This window comes from Pholcus phalangioides, unplaced genomic scaffold (genome assembly GCF_987345545.1).
Source record: "Pholcus phalangioides strain wild (caught in Gottingen) unplaced genomic scaffold, Ppha-v1.0 ptg000024l_1, whole genome shotgun sequence".
Lineage (NCBI taxonomy): Eukaryota > Metazoa > Arthropoda > Arachnida > Araneae > Pholcidae > Pholcus > Pholcus phalangioides.
In genome coordinates, this window is record NW_028301616.1 from 1,629,560 (window position 1) to 1,649,898 (window position 20,339).

General features: G+C 39.0%; 1 protein-coding gene across 2 annotated transcripts in view; it reads right to left on the bottom strand.

The window, feature by feature from the left end:
* The window catches only part of LOC149068558 (uncharacterized), an 88,733-nt gene that overhangs the window by 4,836 nt on the left and 63,558 nt on the right, over positions 1-20,339 (bottom strand). For both annotated transcript variants that reach the window (XM_089250470.1, XM_089250471.1), the window contains 9 exons: positions 16,330-16,389; positions 13,003-13,291; positions 12,132-12,310; positions 10,777-10,970; positions 7,801-7,957; positions 5,887-5,922; positions 5,606-5,770; positions 4,805-5,008; positions 1,945-2,058 (listed from right to left, as the gene is read on the bottom strand). In XM_089250470.1, the coding sequence (XP_089106596.1) occupies positions 1,945-2,058; positions 4,805-5,008; positions 5,606-5,770; positions 5,887-5,922; positions 7,801-7,957; positions 10,777-10,970; positions 12,132-12,310; positions 13,003-13,291; positions 16,330-16,389 (1,398 nt within the window). The remainder of the gene's footprint in view (positions 1-1,944; positions 2,059-4,804; positions 5,009-5,605; positions 5,771-5,886; positions 5,923-7,800; positions 7,958-10,776; positions 10,971-12,131; positions 12,311-13,002; positions 13,292-16,329; positions 16,390-20,339) is intronic.

Below are 20,339 nucleotides of genomic sequence, written 5' to 3' on the forward strand. Positions count from 1 at the left end.
ATCTTTTCAGTCACTGTACACATTTTGAATGAACATTAGATATTATCACCTCACACAATAGACTTTCGCAAATTTAAACTATCATTTTGTCCAAAGCCTGCTCATTTGTGAGGACAAGAGAAAAACAAATTTTCACTACAAAGCGTTTTGGTCATTTTCATCGTGCAACGCATGCCCAATTTAGTATATTTAGACACTTTTTCCATCGCTCTATCTTTATCCGTTCAAAAGTTATGACCACTTGAAGATCTCGGCAGTTGACACATGCGCAGCCTCTTACAATCACTTTCACTTTTAAAAGTCATTTGGGGATGCCCGGGAGCAAAAAGAATAGCTATTTTAGAGAAATAAAGAACATTGGAAATTTCACATAATATTGAATAACTCCTGAAATATGGCAGATAGAATCATAGTGGTATTGTATGTGTAATACGAGTATGCGTCAAATGATAAGGACGATTAGAACGCCACCTGGTGGAAAGTTTGGGAACTTTTTATGCTAACTTGAAATCTCCAGGTAGACAAAACATTTCAACAACCAGGTCGTTGAATAGCATTCAGTGAATGGCAAAATATTTGGTTGCAAAAGACATTGAAAAAATTAGTATACCCAAGTTAGGTTACTCTGTGATTTGCCGCTTATTCATGAATTAATCAGCCTTTGTAAGTTGTCAAATGTTTGTTAGTCACTTAAAATATTTTATAAAATCATATAAATATGTGTGATTTTATAAATTTTATAAAATATTAACCAATCTGTACATTAACAAGGCAGTTGCTTGATCCAATAAATCATTTAATTAAATTCATATCGACCCACTGAAAGGACCTTTAGCCTCTTAGAGACTAGTCTCTTTAGTCTCTTATAGACAGAGAGTCCGTGTCATCGTTATGTCATTTTGTGTTTTTTTCAGTTGTTTTGAATGTATGTTTTATGTGTTGTGTTGAATCCAATAAATAAAAAAGAATAATTCGGCAAAAAATATAAATGTGAGAATAGTTCGCAGACCAAAAAAAAAAAAAAAATTAATGAATAGGAAAAATAATTTGAAACAAAAAATTGGTGTGGACCAGCAAAAAATGAATAAATGGAAGGGCTTATTTGCGCACCAGTAAAAAAAAGGAATGCAAGAATTTGAGGACCCCATAGAAAAGGGATAAATAGAAAAAAATTGAGAAACGGTAAGAAAAAAGAATTGAATAGGAAAAAAATTATTTGTGGGCCACAAAAATATAAATAAGATAATAATTTGCAGACTGTCAAGAATAGAATCATATGAATAGAAATAATTCTAGACGTTGTGAGGGCTGAGATAGAGATCAAAAGCAACACTGTATACAGGGCCGTCCTTAATAGACGCGAGGGCTCGACTTTTTTCTTCTATGAGAGAGGAGAATTGAAGATATTCAGAAAATGAAAATCAAATCATGAAAATTCAGAATTCCAGAATTGAGAGAGAGAGAGAGAGATGAAAATGTAGAATTTATTTAAAATACAATTCGAAACACATGGTAAAAGTTCGGAATTTATGAAAGAAAAAATTCTTTCCAGTTGAAAATTCCGAATTCCAGAATAGATCAAAATTCCGAATTTATGAAAAAGTTATTGCCGTAGGTGCGGAGCCCCGTGTTTCGGCACCTGTCACACCTCACACACTCCTATGGTTCCCGTGGAGCAGTTTTTCTCCAAATTTCGACACCCAGAACTCATTTCCTTGTCTCCAATAATCACATACACACAGTAACCTCCGTGGCAGTAACGATTGTATTTGTCGGATAAATTCTAACCGGGCACAGCATCGATATCCACGGTTCGACGCGACACCCTTGACAATGTTTGGCGACACCGCGGTGCATACTTTTGGGGTAGTTAGGGGTTAAATACACAGAGTTATATAAAGGATCAGTTATGGAGATTGGGTGACTCTTGAGAAAACTACTCACCAAAACAAGATGACTCATCGGTACCATCACCACAATGGTTAAATCCATCGCATCTTAGGCTATTCTTGATGCATCTGCCGTTTCCACATTCGAAATCACCTATCGCATAACAGCCTGTAAAGGAGGGCAAAGGGACATTATTTTGTTGAATACATTTAATTAATTGGTAATGCAATATAAATAAGAATATACAGGGTGATCATAAAATAATTTTGCCAGTATAGATGTTTCAGAGTCTACGCTGGATGCGAAAAAAACCTAAACCCTTGATCTTACAGTTACGGCCACAATGAAAAATTTAGAAAAATTCGAATGGCGACACCCACTTTTATGCATTGCAAATCGATCAGCGTATCAAAAAAAAACAATAAATGGCGTTGGAACTGTACTTGCAGCACCATTAAATGCGGGCGCAGGAGACAAGACAAATTTCTCACCAAGGGGTTGGTGCGCTAGACGCTCGGTCGGTGAATTTCTTCACATCTGCGGGAGTCCCCGACTGAGCGTCTAGCGCACCAACCCCTAGGTGAGATATTTATTTGTCTGTCTCCTGCGCCCGCATTTAACGGTACTACAGATTCAGTTCCAACGCCATTTATGGGTTTTTTGATACGCTGATCATTTCAGTCATAAAAGTGTGGTGTTGCCATTCGAACTTTTCGAAATTTTTTCATCGTGGCCGTAACCGCAAGAGCAGAGTTTCGTTTTTGTTTCTTTTTCTTTTTTCATATCCTCGCGCGCATACTTCGAAACACCTATACCTCGAATTTCATCGTAATTCGTTGATTTTTGCAGCCGCTAGGGGCTCGTATATTGACAAAGTTATTTTATGGTCACCCTGTATATACAGGCGGTCCCGAATTGTTTGCAGAGCGGATATCTCTGCACTGCAACCCTTGACTTTAGGAACATACGGGCTCGTATACATAAGAAAATAGAGAAATTGACTTTTTTACGTAGATCCTGTGTGTGCGCTAAAACTTCCAATCAGTGAAATATAAATGCGACTTTGAGAAGTAATTTAGGAAAAAATTGCACATTTTCAAATGCAATATTAGCGCAGATATTTCCCTTTGAAGCTTTCAGATTTATCGTAAATTAAGGGTGTGGTTCATAAACTGCTAAAAGTAAATTAAATTCGAAGGTGCAAAAATTCTGTAATTGTCAAAATACGTTAGTTGTCAAAAATGTATTTGTTATTTATTGTGAATAAAAATAATGTAATGGTTGAGTTCATTCTATATGTGTGCAGTCCTTAAAAATGACAACTTTTGAGCCAATGAAAACTTGTCAACACAGCGATAAGTTGCTAAAACATTATTTGATTTTATATACAGTAGAATCTCGACTATCCGACCTAGTCTCTTCGCACCATGGCGTCGCCAATCATTGGAGTTGTCATCAAACTTCAATAAGTTTGTTGCCAATTTTGCGATATTTACAGAGGAATGCGTTAATTTTCATTTAAACATGATACTGGCTATTTAAAAATGACATAATAAATGACAAATAACTATTTACATAATTTTCGTAACATTTATATTCTTGGACTTCTTTTTTCTTTAATAAATTTTTAAAATGTACAGTACAGTACATAACAAACATATACATTATGTATACATTTATATATAAAGTACTGAAATGTGTACCAAAAGAGTCAAATACGAATAGGAGCAGTTTTTTGTATTAAAATGGCGTTTTTGATGGTATTGCGTGTGTGTGTGTGAAGGGGGGGGGGGAAGTAGGAAGTGAGCATTTATAGAACTCCGGCCTATCCGACTTTTCTGTTATCCGGCCCGTCCTTCCACCACATTAGGCTGGACAGTCTGGATTCTACGGTATCTGAAATCACGATAAATATTGCATTTGAAAATATGAAATTTTTTTGCAAATGACTTTCCAGAGCGGGATCCACATTTCAATAATCGGAACTTTTAGCATACGGGGACTGTATAAAAAGTTTATTTCTTTCATGCTTACGACGCCTCAAACAATTTTTGAGATTTTAAACTATTGCACGTTATTTGAAAACAATTTTTGTAATTGAACACAGAATATAAATACGTGATGAACCATTGAAGTTTATCATTTCGTTGCAAGTTTTAGTGTGGTTGTAACTTGATTAAATATACATAATTGAAAGTATGTTTCTAAAGTCAATGTTTGCAGAGATATGTGCTGTGCCAGCAATTTGGGACAGTCTGTGTAGCAGGGGTCATCAACATTTCAGACACGGTGGGACAAATTGAAATTGCTAATTAGGCCCGAGGGCCACAAACTCATATAGTTTAGTGACATCTTAATAGAAGGAGCAAATGAGGCCCCCGAGTTAAACTGGGACAAAAAAAAAAATGATTGACGACTTTTATTTGTTCTGAAATTATTTTTCTTTCATTTGTTGTTAATTTTGACTAGTTCTGAAAAAATCTTCTTCACTGAAGAAGTTCTTGATTAATTACTAATTGATTGACTTTGAGGTCAATATTTCAATCTGAAATCACTTTAAATGATTCTGTGATTATTTATTGCGGTAATTCTGAAATTATTTTCCTTCTCAATTTATCTTGAGAGAGAGAAATCATTTGTTTCAATAATCACGCAATTATTCTTTTTATTGAAAAATAGTTTCTATCAGAAATTACGAAATTATTTCTCTAAATAATTCCAGAACTAATCATTTTTCAATGTTTTCACCCATTTTTTCTGAAAATGGTCGGCGGGCCACGACGAAAAGCTCCGATGTGTCCCGCGGGCCATGCATTGAAGACCCCTGCTATATAGGCTGGTATTCGAACACATTCACAGAAGTAATATCTCACGTCAGCGTACATTTGTGAATAATCTCGACATCAACACTTACTGTCATAATGAAACGTTGAGTATATGATGGCCAGATGCGACTTGTTGTTGAAGAAACCCACCAGACGGATGTAGAGTCCAACGCTCGCCGGCACCACGTATTCCTGGCCACGGTGGAGTCTGTGGTGATGGAACGGCGTCACTGTCTCCAATAAAGGTGACTTCGAGTAAAGACCCTGTCTTATCGATAATGTCGATTTCGCACCTGTGTAGGTATTCAAACATAACGAAGCGCGTTAACATTGATTGCATCTAAAGCAAGAATGCTCAAACTTTTGGTAGAGTGTGTACCACTTTATTGGTTTGAAAGTGTGTCGCGGGATACTTAAGTGATCTGGAAATATGCTGGGGGATCACTGAAGTGATCTATAAATGTGCCCTGGGCTGTTTAAGTGATCTGGAACAGCACGACGGGATGCTTAATTGAAGTTGGAATGTACCACAGGTCACTTGAGCGATCTGGAACAGCTCCAGGTCACTTAAGTGATCTGTAAATGTACTGCGGGTCATTTAAGTGATGTTTAAATGTGTCTGAGGTCACTTAAGTGATCTTTAAATGTGCTTGAGGTCACTTCAGTAATCGGGTGTGTGTCGCGGACCACTCAAGTGATCTAGAACAGCATCCCGGGTCACCTGGGTCACTTAAGTGATCTGTAAATATGCCGCGGGACACTAAAGTCTGGCAATGTACCACTTGGTTTCATTTTTACAAAATAGGATTCGAGGTCGCGGGCTATGGGTTGAGCACGTGTGAACTAAAGTGTATCCATATAAAAGGCAGGAAATCGATTCCGATTCTCACCCATATCGTCGAACTGCGACACCCTCACGGATATCTGTTTGCCCGGCACGTGAGCATTCCTCGGGTGGATGAGCCAGACGCAGTCGAAAGCTCTCATCATGTTACTCGGCACCATGTTCATCATGGTAATGGCACCACCATAATCTTCCACAAAGCCTCCGCATTCTAGAAAAAACGGAAAGTTTCTGTTAATAATCAATCAATGACTAAACGAAAAACGTTTTTATTTCTTTTATTAAGTAATCGATTTCGCACGTATTCAAATCATAATCGAAACCTACCAGTAGAGGGCCGGTTTATCCAATACCTTTCGGAATCTAGAAAAAGGATAAAATGCACGTGTAAAAAATGGCGAAACATTGTCATACACTAAAGGAAAATAATAATATGTGAACTAAAATAATTATACCAGGGCAGGACCGTCATAGCTCCCCAACCCGGGCCAAATGCAGGACAGTCTTAACGCCATGACAGCACCCCCCCCCCGAGCGAAATGATTTTTCTGGGGGCTCCCCACCTGGCTAGAAATACCTGCTACTCAATTCAATTTACATAATGAATGACGAAAATTTGATCAGATCTCATTTCAAGGGGTCCCCCGGGTCGGGCCAGCACCTCCTAGAGATAGAAGGCCTCTGCACTGCCATAAACATCATTCAGACTACCTAGCACGTTTGCCACATTTTGAAACACAGCATCCTATTTCGTTTCTTATTTTGGCGTAGAATCTTCCTGATTGGCTCACAAATACCGCATAGTGATTGGATGTGGGGCATAGAAATCGCCAATTCTGAGCCCGATCATTTCTTTTCTTCACAACGATGATACTGGCACAAGCGGGGAATTTTTTTCCCTGAATATTCTGAGGGAAAATGAACTACTTACTGACGTCACACAAGCAGACTGCGGAGGCCTTCTATCTCTAGGAGGTGCTGGTTGGGCTCGGATGTGCCTATACGTTAAGATGCCACTGATAAAGTGATGTTCAAATGCTTGAAATATCTACTTGCCAATTTCATCCTTATTCTCGGAAATCATAGTTCTAGATCACATTACCACGAAGCAGGCGCGGAGTGATGGGGGCGGCGGAGGCGATCGCGTCGATCGCCCCTGCCATGAGCAGAATTTAATGAGGGCCTGAGTGGCGTGGTGATAGGATGCTCGTCTACCACCGTGAAGGTTGCATTCACGGTCCCAGGTTCAAACTTGCGGAAGAATATAGATAAATGTATTTTCTCTAACGAGCTTGAGGTGACCACTGATAGATGGCGCCTTCATTTCCAACTCATTAATGGCAATTAATTTCAATATAGCGATATGGCCAGAGTTGGTGCTTAGAGAAGTAGAATAATATGAGGAAATTTATATACATGATGATTTATATAAATTAATATGATATGACGATATATATATGATCCAACGAATTTACACGGTAACTCGCCTGTCCGACACGTCCTGAATTTGCAAATCTCAGCTTCCTTCGCTCCATTCGAAGCTCAAAATATCTGCCTCCGTTCCATTCACAGCTGCAGATGTCTGCCTTCGCTGAGGCTTGGATCCAGAGGAGGGGGGGGGGAACGATCGCTCCTCCCAAGAGCTGAATAATATGAGGCAAATTTGTATGTGGCGTAAAATATGGGACGACCCAATGAACCTATACACAATATCGCCTCTCCCGACCCATCATTCCTGATGTCATGAAGCTCCCTATAAACTTGAGGCCGGCGGGCACATGCATTAAGACGGCACTGTACCAAAGATGTTGAATTTCATGGTCCACTCATTTGAATCCGAGCTACTTAATTGATTTGGAAACGTGTCGACGAAGTGATTTGGTAATCGGTCGTATGCGTGCTACAATCGAATAAAATATTTTATGATTTTCAATTTTTTTAAAAAGATATTTTTGCATACATAATGAGAATTTCAAAACAAAAAACCGGATCTTCTTTTTACTTGGAAGCCATCAACGTTGGATTTTGGTGCAATTTTTAGCACAGATCCAAATGCCCTCTGATGAAAAAATAATTTGTCTCAGTCTCCTCGACAAGTTTCCACCACAGGCGCAAAATTTCACTCTTCCTCAGAAATCGCCACAAGCAGTTAAAAATTAATGATTATAATGCAGTTGAAATTATCTGATATTTAAACATGTCAGAATCAACAGAAATAATATAATTAATTAATCAAATTACATCCGACGAAGGCATAAGAAGCGAGGAAACCGGAACTAGGGTATTCATCATTGGCCTGGAACTTGACTGTCATCACTGGACCAGATGATATGAGTGCTGGAGGCCTGAACGTATTGCCGTTGTAAACATCGATCCGAGATCCGTTGCTGTCCAGAATCTGATTTCGGACGTGCAAAAAACACAAGAAAATTCAATTATATAAAATTATTAATGTGAAAATTGAATTCCATGAGAAATTGAAAATACAGAGCGGATACCATCGACCGCCCAATAATTACCCACGTGATTGCTTGTGAAAAACTGATACGGGAAAGTGTTTTCAGTTTTTAGATTTGACCAATAAAATTATGGAGTTATAGCACATTAAAAATTGGTGACATCACTTTCGAATACTTCCAAATTTACCGTACACACACCAGCCGTACGGCTTGGTGTGTTTAAGCTGATAGCAGTGCTATAACCCTGGGAGCAGCCGAAAAAGCCAAAACTGTGCAAACCAGTTTTTTCCCCCTTTGCTCTTTCCCTCAAAAAATTTGACTTGACAGTGAAAGAAAGAAAATTACCGCATTTTTACAAAAAAAAGTGTTGATTTTGGGAAAACAATTTTTCGAATAGATCTCGTTTGGCTAACACTTCACAAATCTGGTGATAAATTTGCTAATATAGTGGAGCGAAAGTAACACGTAACAACAAGGTTAAGATCACTCTGCACGAAGAGGAAAAAGCATCACTCGCGAAGAACTTGGCTTCTAATGGGATTGAATATTTCAGTTCATTTTCAATTAGCGACCACCAGCTGCGGACAATTTTTTGTTTGTTTGGGTGTTCAGCGTGTAACTGACCGTTAGAAAACTGACGCTTCACAAAATTTCAAACGTTTCAACTCCCTTAATATTCGTCCAATCCTAAAATGAAAACACTTTTCTGTAGAATTTTTCACAAGGCATCACATGTGTGTAATTATTGGGCGGTCGATAGTGGTATTCACCCTGTTGTATATTGACATTAAATATTTCATAAGACAAGTATCCATGATCACCAAACATTCCTGAAAAAATCGTGCTTTTTTGTTATAGGTTATTATCAAGAAAGAAAGGACAGAGCCGCTTTTTTACGATACGGTGGCTTCAAAACTCCGCACGTGCACAGGGGCTTCGTCCTATCGTCTTCTAGTGATGTTTTCGGCCTTAGTACATGAATATGATACATTTTGATGCTTTCTACTCTCCCTATAGAAGTTTTTTCGTGTAATATCGGAGCATCCTGTGCACCATGCAAATTGTGGGCCTCACTTCCCTAGAGCAGTGTTTCTGAACTACTGCGCCACGGCCCAGTACTGGACTCTGGCACCAGTTAAACCGGGCCGTGAGTGATTCATCGATTCATTTTCCCCCATTTTTTTCGCATTTGTTGTGTTTATGATTGGGCCTTCCACTCAAACAAAAATAAAAAAAATTGGCCGGACGTTGCCGGCTTCCATAGGTTGAGAACCACTACTTTAGGAGTAGTAGTGGTTATTTATAAAACGCACTCATACAAGAGCCCTCTTGTCACACACCAAAGGCACCAAGCACACCCTTCCCGCTGTGCATATGCACTTGGGATGCAAATTTCATTCTGATTGGGGCTTCATTATGAAAAACGTCAACCAAGCCTTAGGAACCTCTTGCAGTAGGCTGCAAACCATCTCTGGAGACACCTTTTGGTGACTTCAGACTATCGGAGCCCCCGTTTTTCTCAAGGGTGGGGAGGCGGTGAGATCAGTTCCGTTTTAACACATGGGCCCATCCGAGCATGGCTTGGTGGCCTCGCTTGTAGAGGGGGGGGGGGGTCCTCGTGAAAATTAGATGTGTTTTAAAATTTAAATAGTAAACATGCCAATAGGTAGGCAGGCATTTCTAGCCAAGTAGGAGCCTCAGAAGAATCCCTTTGCTCCTGGAGAGGGGATGGTCATGATGGTCCACCCATGGGTTGGATGCAATGAAATGATTTCAAAAACCTGTATAGTGTTACGGAGAAGTCATCGACAAAGTTCATATCCCACCATTGACTATTTTTGCTCTTTACTTGTGGGCCAAATCAAGGCGAGGGAGAACGGGCAAGGAAAATGGGAGAAAATGACCCAAAAAAGGGAAAAAGATGGCCAAATCTATTGTTCTATCACTTTGATCCCCCTTCCCAAACGAAATTTCTGGCTACGGTCTGGGCCAAACAGAAAGTCTGGGGGAGCATTTTGGCCAACCAATTACCACGTCAAAAATTAAAAGTTTGAAATTATTTTATGTACATATTGTTGTGAAAATTATAGCTCCCATCTGTGTAAATAATCGATAATGCATTTTGCTTTGAACCCCTCAAAATGACGACACACTTGGCACGTGCGGCGCTGTCGTGTTGCCAACAGAAAAGAGTGGAGATGGCGAGAATGCGCCAGAAATTTCCAGAACCTTTCTTTTGTCTATACAGTTGAATCCCGTTTTAACGAATACCATTATAGTGCAAAATCTCGTTTTAACGAACACGTTTCTAATCTCCCAGATAAGTATACGTAAGAACAAAATGCATAACCTGGAATTCCTTTATAACGAAATTTCGTTATAACGAAGTGATTTCTCCGGTCTCTTGGAGTTCGTTATAACGGGATTCGACTGCATGAAGTGATGCTACGACAAAACTGATGTAGTCAGCTTGCTGGAGTTTATCCTCAATGCGGGAGCTCTTATTCGTAGGCCGCTCTCTGATTAACGTATTTCGTGAAATCGCTGCCTGGAAATAGGTGTTCTGGCAATAAATCTGTGACGTCCTGGCCTTTGTTTCATCCTCTGCTCATTTCAAGGACTTGTTAGAGAAATTGTCCGGGGCAATATTGTGCATTGAAAAATTTCAGTCGGTGACACGCTATTTATGAATTCACACGCAGGCGTATTTGATATGGCATTTTTAAACAAAAATCGTTGTTTAATCTGTTGTACGAACCTCCATGTAAGACCAAAGAGACAGCTGGAAATCGGTGAACAACAGCTGAACGAATCCCAGGGGGTTGACATTCTGCAGGATGTACTCGGCGCTGTAATCACTCGGATAACCACCGGGGAAATTCGGAGAACTGATTTCGCCAGTGCTGTTGTTCGGGAACTGTTCGTAACCCCCTTTGTACACGTACACATTCTCTGCAAAGGAAAACACAACAGATCAACGTATACTCAATGTATTACCTCATTATTTATTATCATCACCCAATGTAAATGCATGAAATTCAAATAATCTCTGGCGGGGCTCTTAATTTATGGGTCACCTGACCTTCCGAGATGGGTCGTACAAAGTGAGCTATGGGTCATGACCTAAACTTGATTTGCAGGGGTTTCCGAGATGGGACGTACAAACAACGCCTCCTAGATACTACAGTAGGTACTTCTAGGAGGCTTTGGTACAAACCCATTCACAGACAGGAATTGTTGAGCTGTAGTCACGAACCAAACTTGATTGGCAGGGAGTTCCAAGATGGGTCGTTCAGATCCCCTAGCAGTCAGGAATTCTTGAGCTATGGGTCTGGGTCACGACCCCAAGCCTGATTCGCATGGAGCTTTCGAGATGCGTCGTACAAATCCACTAACAGTCAGGGATTCTTGAGCTATGGATTCCGACCCAAATTTGATTCGCAAGGGCCTCCAAAATCGATTTTAGGAATACGCTTACAGACAGGAGCTCTCACGCAATGGTCAAGACCGAAACTTGATCCCCATGGGCTTTAGAGATTGATCTTATTAACCCACTTACACCTAGGGATTTTTTCAGCTATGAGTCCCGACCCGAATTTGATACGCAGGGCTTCTGAAATGGGTCGTACAAATTCACTAACAGCCAGGGATTCTTGAGCTATGGGTCCCGACTCAAATTTTATTCATAGGGGGCTTTCCGAAATGTGTTGTACAAATCCCCTAACGGCAAGGGATTCTTGAGCTATAGGTCAAGAATCAAACTTGATTCATATAGGCTTTAGAGATTGATCGTACAAACCCACTTACAACTAGGGGTTCATGAGTATGGGTCGCAAGCAAAATTTCATTCGCATAGGTTTCAGAGATGGGACGTACTAATCCACTTACAGCAGGGATTCTTGAGCAATGGGTAACGACCCAAACTCGACTCGCAGATGACTTACGAAATGAGTCGGACACATCCATCTTCTTACAGTCCTGTTATAAATGCACTTATTGTATTACTGGTTTCACTACTTTCGTAAGACAGTCCCACGGGGTTACAAATGTTATTGATTTTGGGTCACGGTTGAAAAAGGTTATATAAGATCTATGATTAGTCAGTTTCATTACTTATGGCACTGAATTGAAGAGCGAAGGCGCTCGTGTAAGCCCCGCTGTACAAGAAGTCAACGGAGACAAGTTTTGTCTTCGACTGGAATTCCAAACCCGTGGAGTTCCCATCAGAGTATCCGCAGAACTCTTGGCCAGACTTGCTGTAGGCTGCTTCTTTTATCCACACGAAATCACACCTGGAAAGAAGAAAAAAAGAGGGGACATCATAGAGATCAGCAGCTTTGAAAATTGCTAAATATACACAACACGTGCACTTTAATTAATTGGATTACTTTGCACTTGGTACATGGAACCATAATTCGATTACTTTGCACTAATAATTTGATAGTGGAAAGTATTCGTTTAACAGCGGGAACGGATGGGAAATTATCCTTTTCATAGTGCAAAGTATTCTATTTCAAAGTTCTGTTTCATAGTGCAAAGTATCTGTTTCTTAGTGCAAAATATTCTGTTTCAAAGTATCTGTTTCATAGTGCAAAGTATCTGTTTCATAGTGCAAAGTATCTGTTTCATAGTGCAACATATCCATTTTATAGTGCAAAGTATGTGTTTCAAAGTTCTGTTTCATAGTGCAAAGTATCCTGTTTCATAGTGCAAAGTACCCTGTTTCATGGTGCAAAGTACCCTGTTTCATAGTGCAAAGTACCCTGTTTCATAGTGCAAAGTACCCTGTTTCAAAGTGCAACATATCCATTTTATAGTGCAAAGTATCCGTTTTATATTGGATGATCAAAATCAAAGTGCAGTTAATTACATCCCCTTTAAATTTTATTATCAATATAGGATGATGGAAATGTTGATGGGACAACCCATCTTTGGCCTGGATAAAACACGGAAACACCAGAAAGAAAGAAAGGTCCTGACGAACCTGCACGTCTTATCCGAGGAGCAGGTCGGGATGTTGATCCTCAGTGTCTTCATTTCGAAATGACACGAGGGGCAAGTGATCAGCTCGACGCTGCATCTTTGAGGTATCTGAGGCTGCTGTTGTTGGCTCGATTCGATCCCCGGCTGATGGTCTTTGCTCGAAGCTGTCGATGCAGCTGCTGATGCTGGGGAAGTGGTCTGGATCTGGCTCGTGACGTTTTCGGCGCTGATTATGCCGGACTCACCAACGTCGATGTAATATTTACGACCATTCATCCATTTGCACAAATCTGTGGTTTAAATTGAAAGCACAGAAATGAACTAAAACGAAATATGTACACATATAAATATGTACATATATAATATTATATACTATATATAATATTACAGGGTGTCACATAAATTCATAAATAGTTTAATAGAATTCATAAAAATCTGAGGAATTCATAGATTTGAATGTAGTTTGCAAGAAAACTGTTCTCTCGAAGACGGATTTTTTCTTTTTTGGTACAGAAAAAAAAGTTCGAATTTTTGTGGATAGAGAAAGCTGCATGAAAGTAAGACGGGGGGGGGGGGGGTTGAACCTGAGGTTTCTCTATGTCGAAACTTTGGTAAAGCTTCAGCCTGCGATTCGTGGCTGAGGTAAAACAACTTCACCGTAAGTCTTTTATTCATCAATGTGGACATCGCAATGCAAATCCCTTGTAAGTGCCAGCAACAGGAAAGTTCTATAGTGCCCTATTTTCGAGACGTAAATGGGAGCCGATATCTCTGTTAAAAAACCTTGCCATATAGAAAGCAACAGGCCTACAACGGTACGAATATAGAATTATTACACTTCCCTCTCAATTTGAAATATAGATGACAGCACTGAAAAAAAATCAGACTCAACACTAGATGCACACTAAGACTGTTAGGCAAACGCACTCGCACTTCTAGCACAACTCACTCGGTAGCAAATTGCTCATGGTGCTAAATCGGAGTTGTGCTCAGTTTGAAAGAAAGTAACTGAAGAATTAAAAAATGAGCTGTCAAACGTACGCCATGCATTTTATGACTCTGATTTGTACATTTCCAGTGATTTGCTTTAGTGTATCGCCCTCTATCGACGAAAAATTTGAAATAGTTTTTTTGCTTGAACCAATAAAAATCCGCTTCGTGGGGACAGCTTTCTCTTCGTGAGAATGAATTTTTCGCAAACCGTATCCAAATATGCAAATTTTTTCATTTTTTAATGGATTTTTAAACTATTTGCGAATTTGTGGGACACCCTGTAACTGAGAAAATGCATCTACGTCAGTCAGTTAGAACGTGCTGTAACCACAAAATCCTTTTAATACTAAGGAGCAAACCGACAAATACTGCTGGTTCAATCAAATGGCAGAACATAACAGAAATAAATATTATAGGGAAATCCTTCATCATCCAGATACCTTCAGGAAGTAACTTGAAATACAGCTCACTTATATCTTTGTGTTTTTTTATGATATTCAACTGCGATTTTTATGAAAGTTGTTCTAAATAGTTGGCAATCACAAATTATGAAAAATAAAAATTTATATATTCCGCTGTAAAAAATGTACTTTAAATGCTCATATCTCTTGGAATAGCAGAATTTGCTTGGTCAGCAAAAGTAAGCAAAACTCTGATCCCCCCCCCCCCCGTCACCCTTGTCAGCAAAATTTCGCAACACTGCCCCCAACAACCTAACGCATATTGGTTGGGTCAGAAACGTACGCGGGGGGCGGGGGCATAGGGGGCTCGTACTCCCCCGCCTCCCCCGAAACGAAAAAATATTTTTTTAATGTGAAAAACATTTAAAAAAAAATTAAAATTTCGAAAGAAAATACTATTTTTATATGTTATTATAATTTCTGTTAATTTCAATGATATTTGAAGGGTAAGAACTCAAAATTTCTCTTTAAGAAATTCATTGCGACCCACCCTTTAAGCCATACAAGGTAAACCCTTGACCCGACCCGCGGACCAAATGTGGCCCTGAAGATCATCTGATGTGGCTTGCCCCCTCAAACCCAATTTTGTAAAAATGAACTAAGCGGCACATTTACAGATCGCTTAAATGACCCGTGGCACAATTCCAGAGCATTAAAGTGGCCCGTGACACATTCCAGAACACAAACGATCCGTCGCACATTTAGAGATCCCTTGAGTGACATGTGGCACAATTTTAGAGCACTTAAGCGGCCCTCAGTGCGGTTCAGTACTACATCACCCAAGTTATCCGCGGAACATTCCCAGGTAATTTAAGTGATCCGTGGCATAATTACTGATCACTTGAGTGATGCGTTGCACAGTTCTAGAGCACTTAAGCAGCCCGGAAACATTTCCCGAGCACTTGAAGGATCCGTGAAACATTTAGAGATCGCTGAAGAAGCTCTGTAAGGGATTTATCATTAGGGAGAATGTTAGTTCAGGTGCCCACAAGCTAGCGAAAGATTTTTATCGTTTTCATCACCGAGTGAGATGCCATTAAGAATATTTCGTATTTTCATAAAGGGTGGTTGATGACGTAATCATCATCCAAACCTCCCTCCCCCTTGTCATCAAAAGTCAGCAAATCGGAAACCCCCCTCCCCCATCGATGCTGACGTAATACTTGAATGATCCCTAAGAAACATTTGCATATATACAAACACTGAAAATAGCAAGGGAAATATTTTGAAAAAGTAACAAATCACACACACATTTGCAGCTTTTTCTGGTGCAGGGTTGATCGAAAACAATTTTTCTTAGTTAATTTTCTGTTTATTTCCTAAATGCCTTCATGAATGAATTTTTACTGGCAATCGTAACCGAAAATTGTAAATGACAGAAATTTAAGAACAATTCATTAAATATTTCTCTAGAAATTCTAAAAAATCTCCGAACTGTCCCATGACTTATGGCTATACAGGGTGCAATAGCAAACAAGTGCTATGGCCTCTAACTGGATGGACATACATGCAAATGTTTCTTAGGGGGTCATTCAAGTATTAACCCATCCATATTTTGATGGGCATCTTTTTATCAGCCACCTCCTTATTTCCTCCGGTCCATGAAATTTTTCAACTTTTCTCATTGGTCCGTAAATGTAAAAATTTTGCATAACACTAAACTGAGAGAACATCCATCATATCCCCACTTAAGAAGGGCCTTAGTATGCAAAAGGATATCAGAAGACACTGCGCTGGCAAAAATGATGAACACTCTTTCTAAAAAGACATTGCCTCATTCATATCATACTTGAATTTTAAAAAAAGCCTCGCTCTTAATGAGCGTCAAATTAATAATCACAGATACTAATATAATAGTATACATGTTACATTACCTCCATCAGGTAAGCAGCAAGAAGGACAAACCAGAAGAAGAAACGGCAATAGCTTCCAACCTTAATTAATAAAAACGAAAAAGAAAACGCATAAAAATCATAAATTAAACATTAAAAATGATCTCAAAAAAGGGTCATTTAAACTCTAAATACGAATAAAATGACCCGAAACATAAAAAAAAACGCAATCATGAATTTTCATACTTTCGAAGCATGTCAACACCAATTTCGTTACAACATGAATTCAATTCATCACACGTGAATACATACAATCTATATCATATACACAATCTTTTCCCCCCTATAAACGGAAATCGAAACATATTTTCACAACTATTTAAATACCGTATTACAATTACTATTAATATTCACGACGAGGAGAAGTCCCAACAACCACGCCCTGTGACCTTAATGTAATAATATTTGCGTCCTATTAATCAGAGGGCCGACCAGATGTCATCTTTTGCACATAAATCCCACATCAGTGCATGATTTTTTTAATGAATCCGTACAATTTCGAAAACGGCGGCCGGAAAGAGCTGCCACATTAGCATCCATTAAATTGAAATTAAAATATAAAAACACAACCGCATCAGTTTAGTTTTTAAAAAAAATCCGTACACACGGGATGGAAATAGAAACTCCTAATTAACTTAATTCACGCATTAATTAATAACGACATTCACACAATTAATAAGGATAAGTCATCCGTGAGTAGAAAAATAATAATAATAATAAAAAGATAAGTGTTCGACATTGTCCTCAATTCGATTCCTGCCCCTGGAGCGGGGTTATTATCAAAAAAAAGAAGTAGATTATCATTATGGGACCAGAGACACAGGTTGTGTGTATTATTAAGATGCTTACGAATCAGGTGTTTACTGTAATAAGACGCATGACCTTCGGGTGCATGTGCTTATTTTCTCTCTCTCTCCCCCTATAGATGAGATTAATAAGTTTCGGAATAATTAAGAAGATTATTGCACACAGCAAATAGGAAAAAATAGTATTTTTTTTAATATTCAGATTGTGTTGAATAACATTATTCGATCGGTACTACCCTTGTATGGCTCCTTATTTGTAATGTTCACATGTGTATAACAAGCTGATTTCACGGTCGCGGATATATCCGAACGGAAGGCCAGATGCCAAGGGATTTTTATAATACAGTATCAATGGTAGGTGTACGAATTCAACTTCAAGGAGCGAATGCCAGCCGATCTCCCATTTAACCTCTTTATGATCACGGACGACATATTTCGTCCAAACGCCAGTGGAGTAAATTCAATCCAGTTCTCTGTGGTTTTTTCCCTCTCTCCTCACTATCACGAAAGTTTATTGCAACTCTACGAACCAAACTTGTTTTATCCCTTCCCATTTTTTCTATACTCCTGTATAGTGATTTCCCCCCCCCCCCACATATAATGTATCTTTCATTGTATACATATGAGAGGGAAAGAGAACACGTAGAGTAAGTGCGAAAAGAGAAATCTACTGTATACCCCCTCTTTGACCTTTGAAAACCAAACAAACCCCACTTCCCATCTCATTGAGATATCGAAGCGTTCCCGGAGGATGGCTGTGTCTGGAAATTTCAGCCGACCAACACTGTGCCGTCTACGGTATTTGAACCTAGATCCTAGCGGTGAGAGTCTAGCACGATGACTACACCATCGCACTCTAGCATTCTCTGATATTAGATATAGTTGATGCTCACGGCTCGTAAAATGTTGGAGACCCCTAATATATGTCTATCATCAGAAGAAGAGTAACTATACAGCGAAATACCCCTATTAAGTGGAATGACCGAACTTATGTCTTACGGGGAGCGCCCTGTGCCAGTCGACATATATTCGCTGCTTCCCAGAACAGTCTAACAAACAAACGCTTCAAAGAATCGAGCAAGCACACATTAGTATCAACAGCTCCCTAGCCACTTTCAGTAAGTAACTGAAATTCTGCTCACTGTATCACCCTCATCTCTCACCTGAATTTTCATGATATTCGACTGTAATTTTCACAAAAGTTGGCAATCAAATTGTAAAGAATAAAGTTTATATCTTTCGCGCATGCGGACTGAAAATGATTTACTTCAAATGCTAATATCTTATAAAATATCAAATGACTTCATTTTATATGATATGATGCCGCTCCCGACTGGTTTATGCGAGATATACAGTAAACTGGATGTTGTGTGTAGATGCTTATGATTTTCAAGATAAGATAAGTATCTTCACACAACATCCAGTTTCCTGTATATCTTGCATAATTTAATTTTAAATTTCTTTGCAGTATGTCTTATGTATAGTGTCGAATTTTCTGCAAATTGGTTGATAACTTTGCATGTTATAAGCAAAAAAACCTGCGATGAGAATCGGAATTTTTATGAGAAACATTTATATCTTCGTGAAAATATATACAAGTATTGCATTTTTCTTCTTTTTTAATTCTTTGTTGGTCCCCTAAAAACATTCGTGACTGAATCTACACTGGAAAGTGCGGGTTCAAGTACAGTAGAACTTGATTTATTCGAACTTTTACGAACTCCCTTTGAGTTTTCTATCTAATTTAATGTTAAAATTTCTTGTTCGATTTTTTAAAACATTTTTTTGGACAATTCGAAGTTGGAGGATAGATAGATAGAACCACGCACACTCCCGAACTGATGCGAAGCAACTTACTTCCGTCACCTCAAAAGTGGCAGGGTTATGTCGGAAAAAGTTAGAAAATACTTATAGCAGTGGCCCCCCTTGCCCTGTGCTCGCAAGTATCGAATCACTCGCGTCGTTCTCCCCATGAAGATGGGGACATCAACTCGATGTAACGTACAAGCCATTTGACTAAAATGGATAGCTGAATCCAATGACTAGGGAGAAAAATTGCACGTGTGCCCAGTGGCACATAAGGGCCCGAGACCGGAGCCTGGGATTTCGAAAGAAGTGTGGAGAAGACTTGTGGGGCAAGTAAGAAGAAGAAGAAGCTGGCATGTTGAAGTGGGAGAGATTTGAGACTGGTCTAAATACCCAATATATACAAAACATATACAGCACCTCCACTGTGACTGGAAATGAAGCAACAAAGCTTCTGTTGCACAGTGGTGGGCAGTTTTGCTTCGCTCTATTTTTACGTATTATGCAATATACATAATATACACACGCAGAGCCTCCACTGCAACGAGAATAATTAAACAAAGCCTTCGTTGACAGTGCTGAGCATTCACATTTGAATTATTCACATTACATAAATTTACCTTTTTATACTATTGGGAATGCACATAAACATTACTATGAAGGTATTACATATTGGAATACATATTAGTTTGGAATTGAAGAAGGGGTTCGACAAGGATGCATCCTTTCCCCAAACCTATTTACTCTCTATGGAGAATATATAATGAGAGCATCAGATTTAGAGGGATTTAAAAGCGGGTGTGAAAATTGGACGAAGAGTGATCAACACCCTTAGATATGCTGATGACACGACTTTGATAACAGAATCTGAAGAGGACCTGAAGAACATTATATCAAAAGTAAAAACAGAAAGTGAGAAGATTGGACTCTCTACCTAAATACGAAAAAAACAAAGATCATGACTACAGCAGATATTCACAGTTTTCAACTAGATGGCTTTGAGATTGTGGACAGATTTGATTTCCTAGGATCAAAAATTGTAAAAGAGGGAACTTGCACAGAAGAAATAAAAAGACGAGTAGTTCTGGACAAAACAGCCATGAAAAAAGCTTAATATAATAATGAAAGACAAAGATGTATCAATGAAAACAAAAATTAGAATTATAAATGCATTGGTCTTTCCTATCTTTATGTATGGATGTGAGAGCTGGACCTTACGGAAAGCAGATAAGAAAATAATTGATTCCTTCAAACTTTGGTGCTGGATAAGGATGCTGAGAATTCCATGGACAGCTAAAAGGACTAACAAATCGGTTATCGAAGAAGTCGAGGTTGACTATTCTCTAGAAGCAACAGTCATCAAACAGAAATTTTCTTACT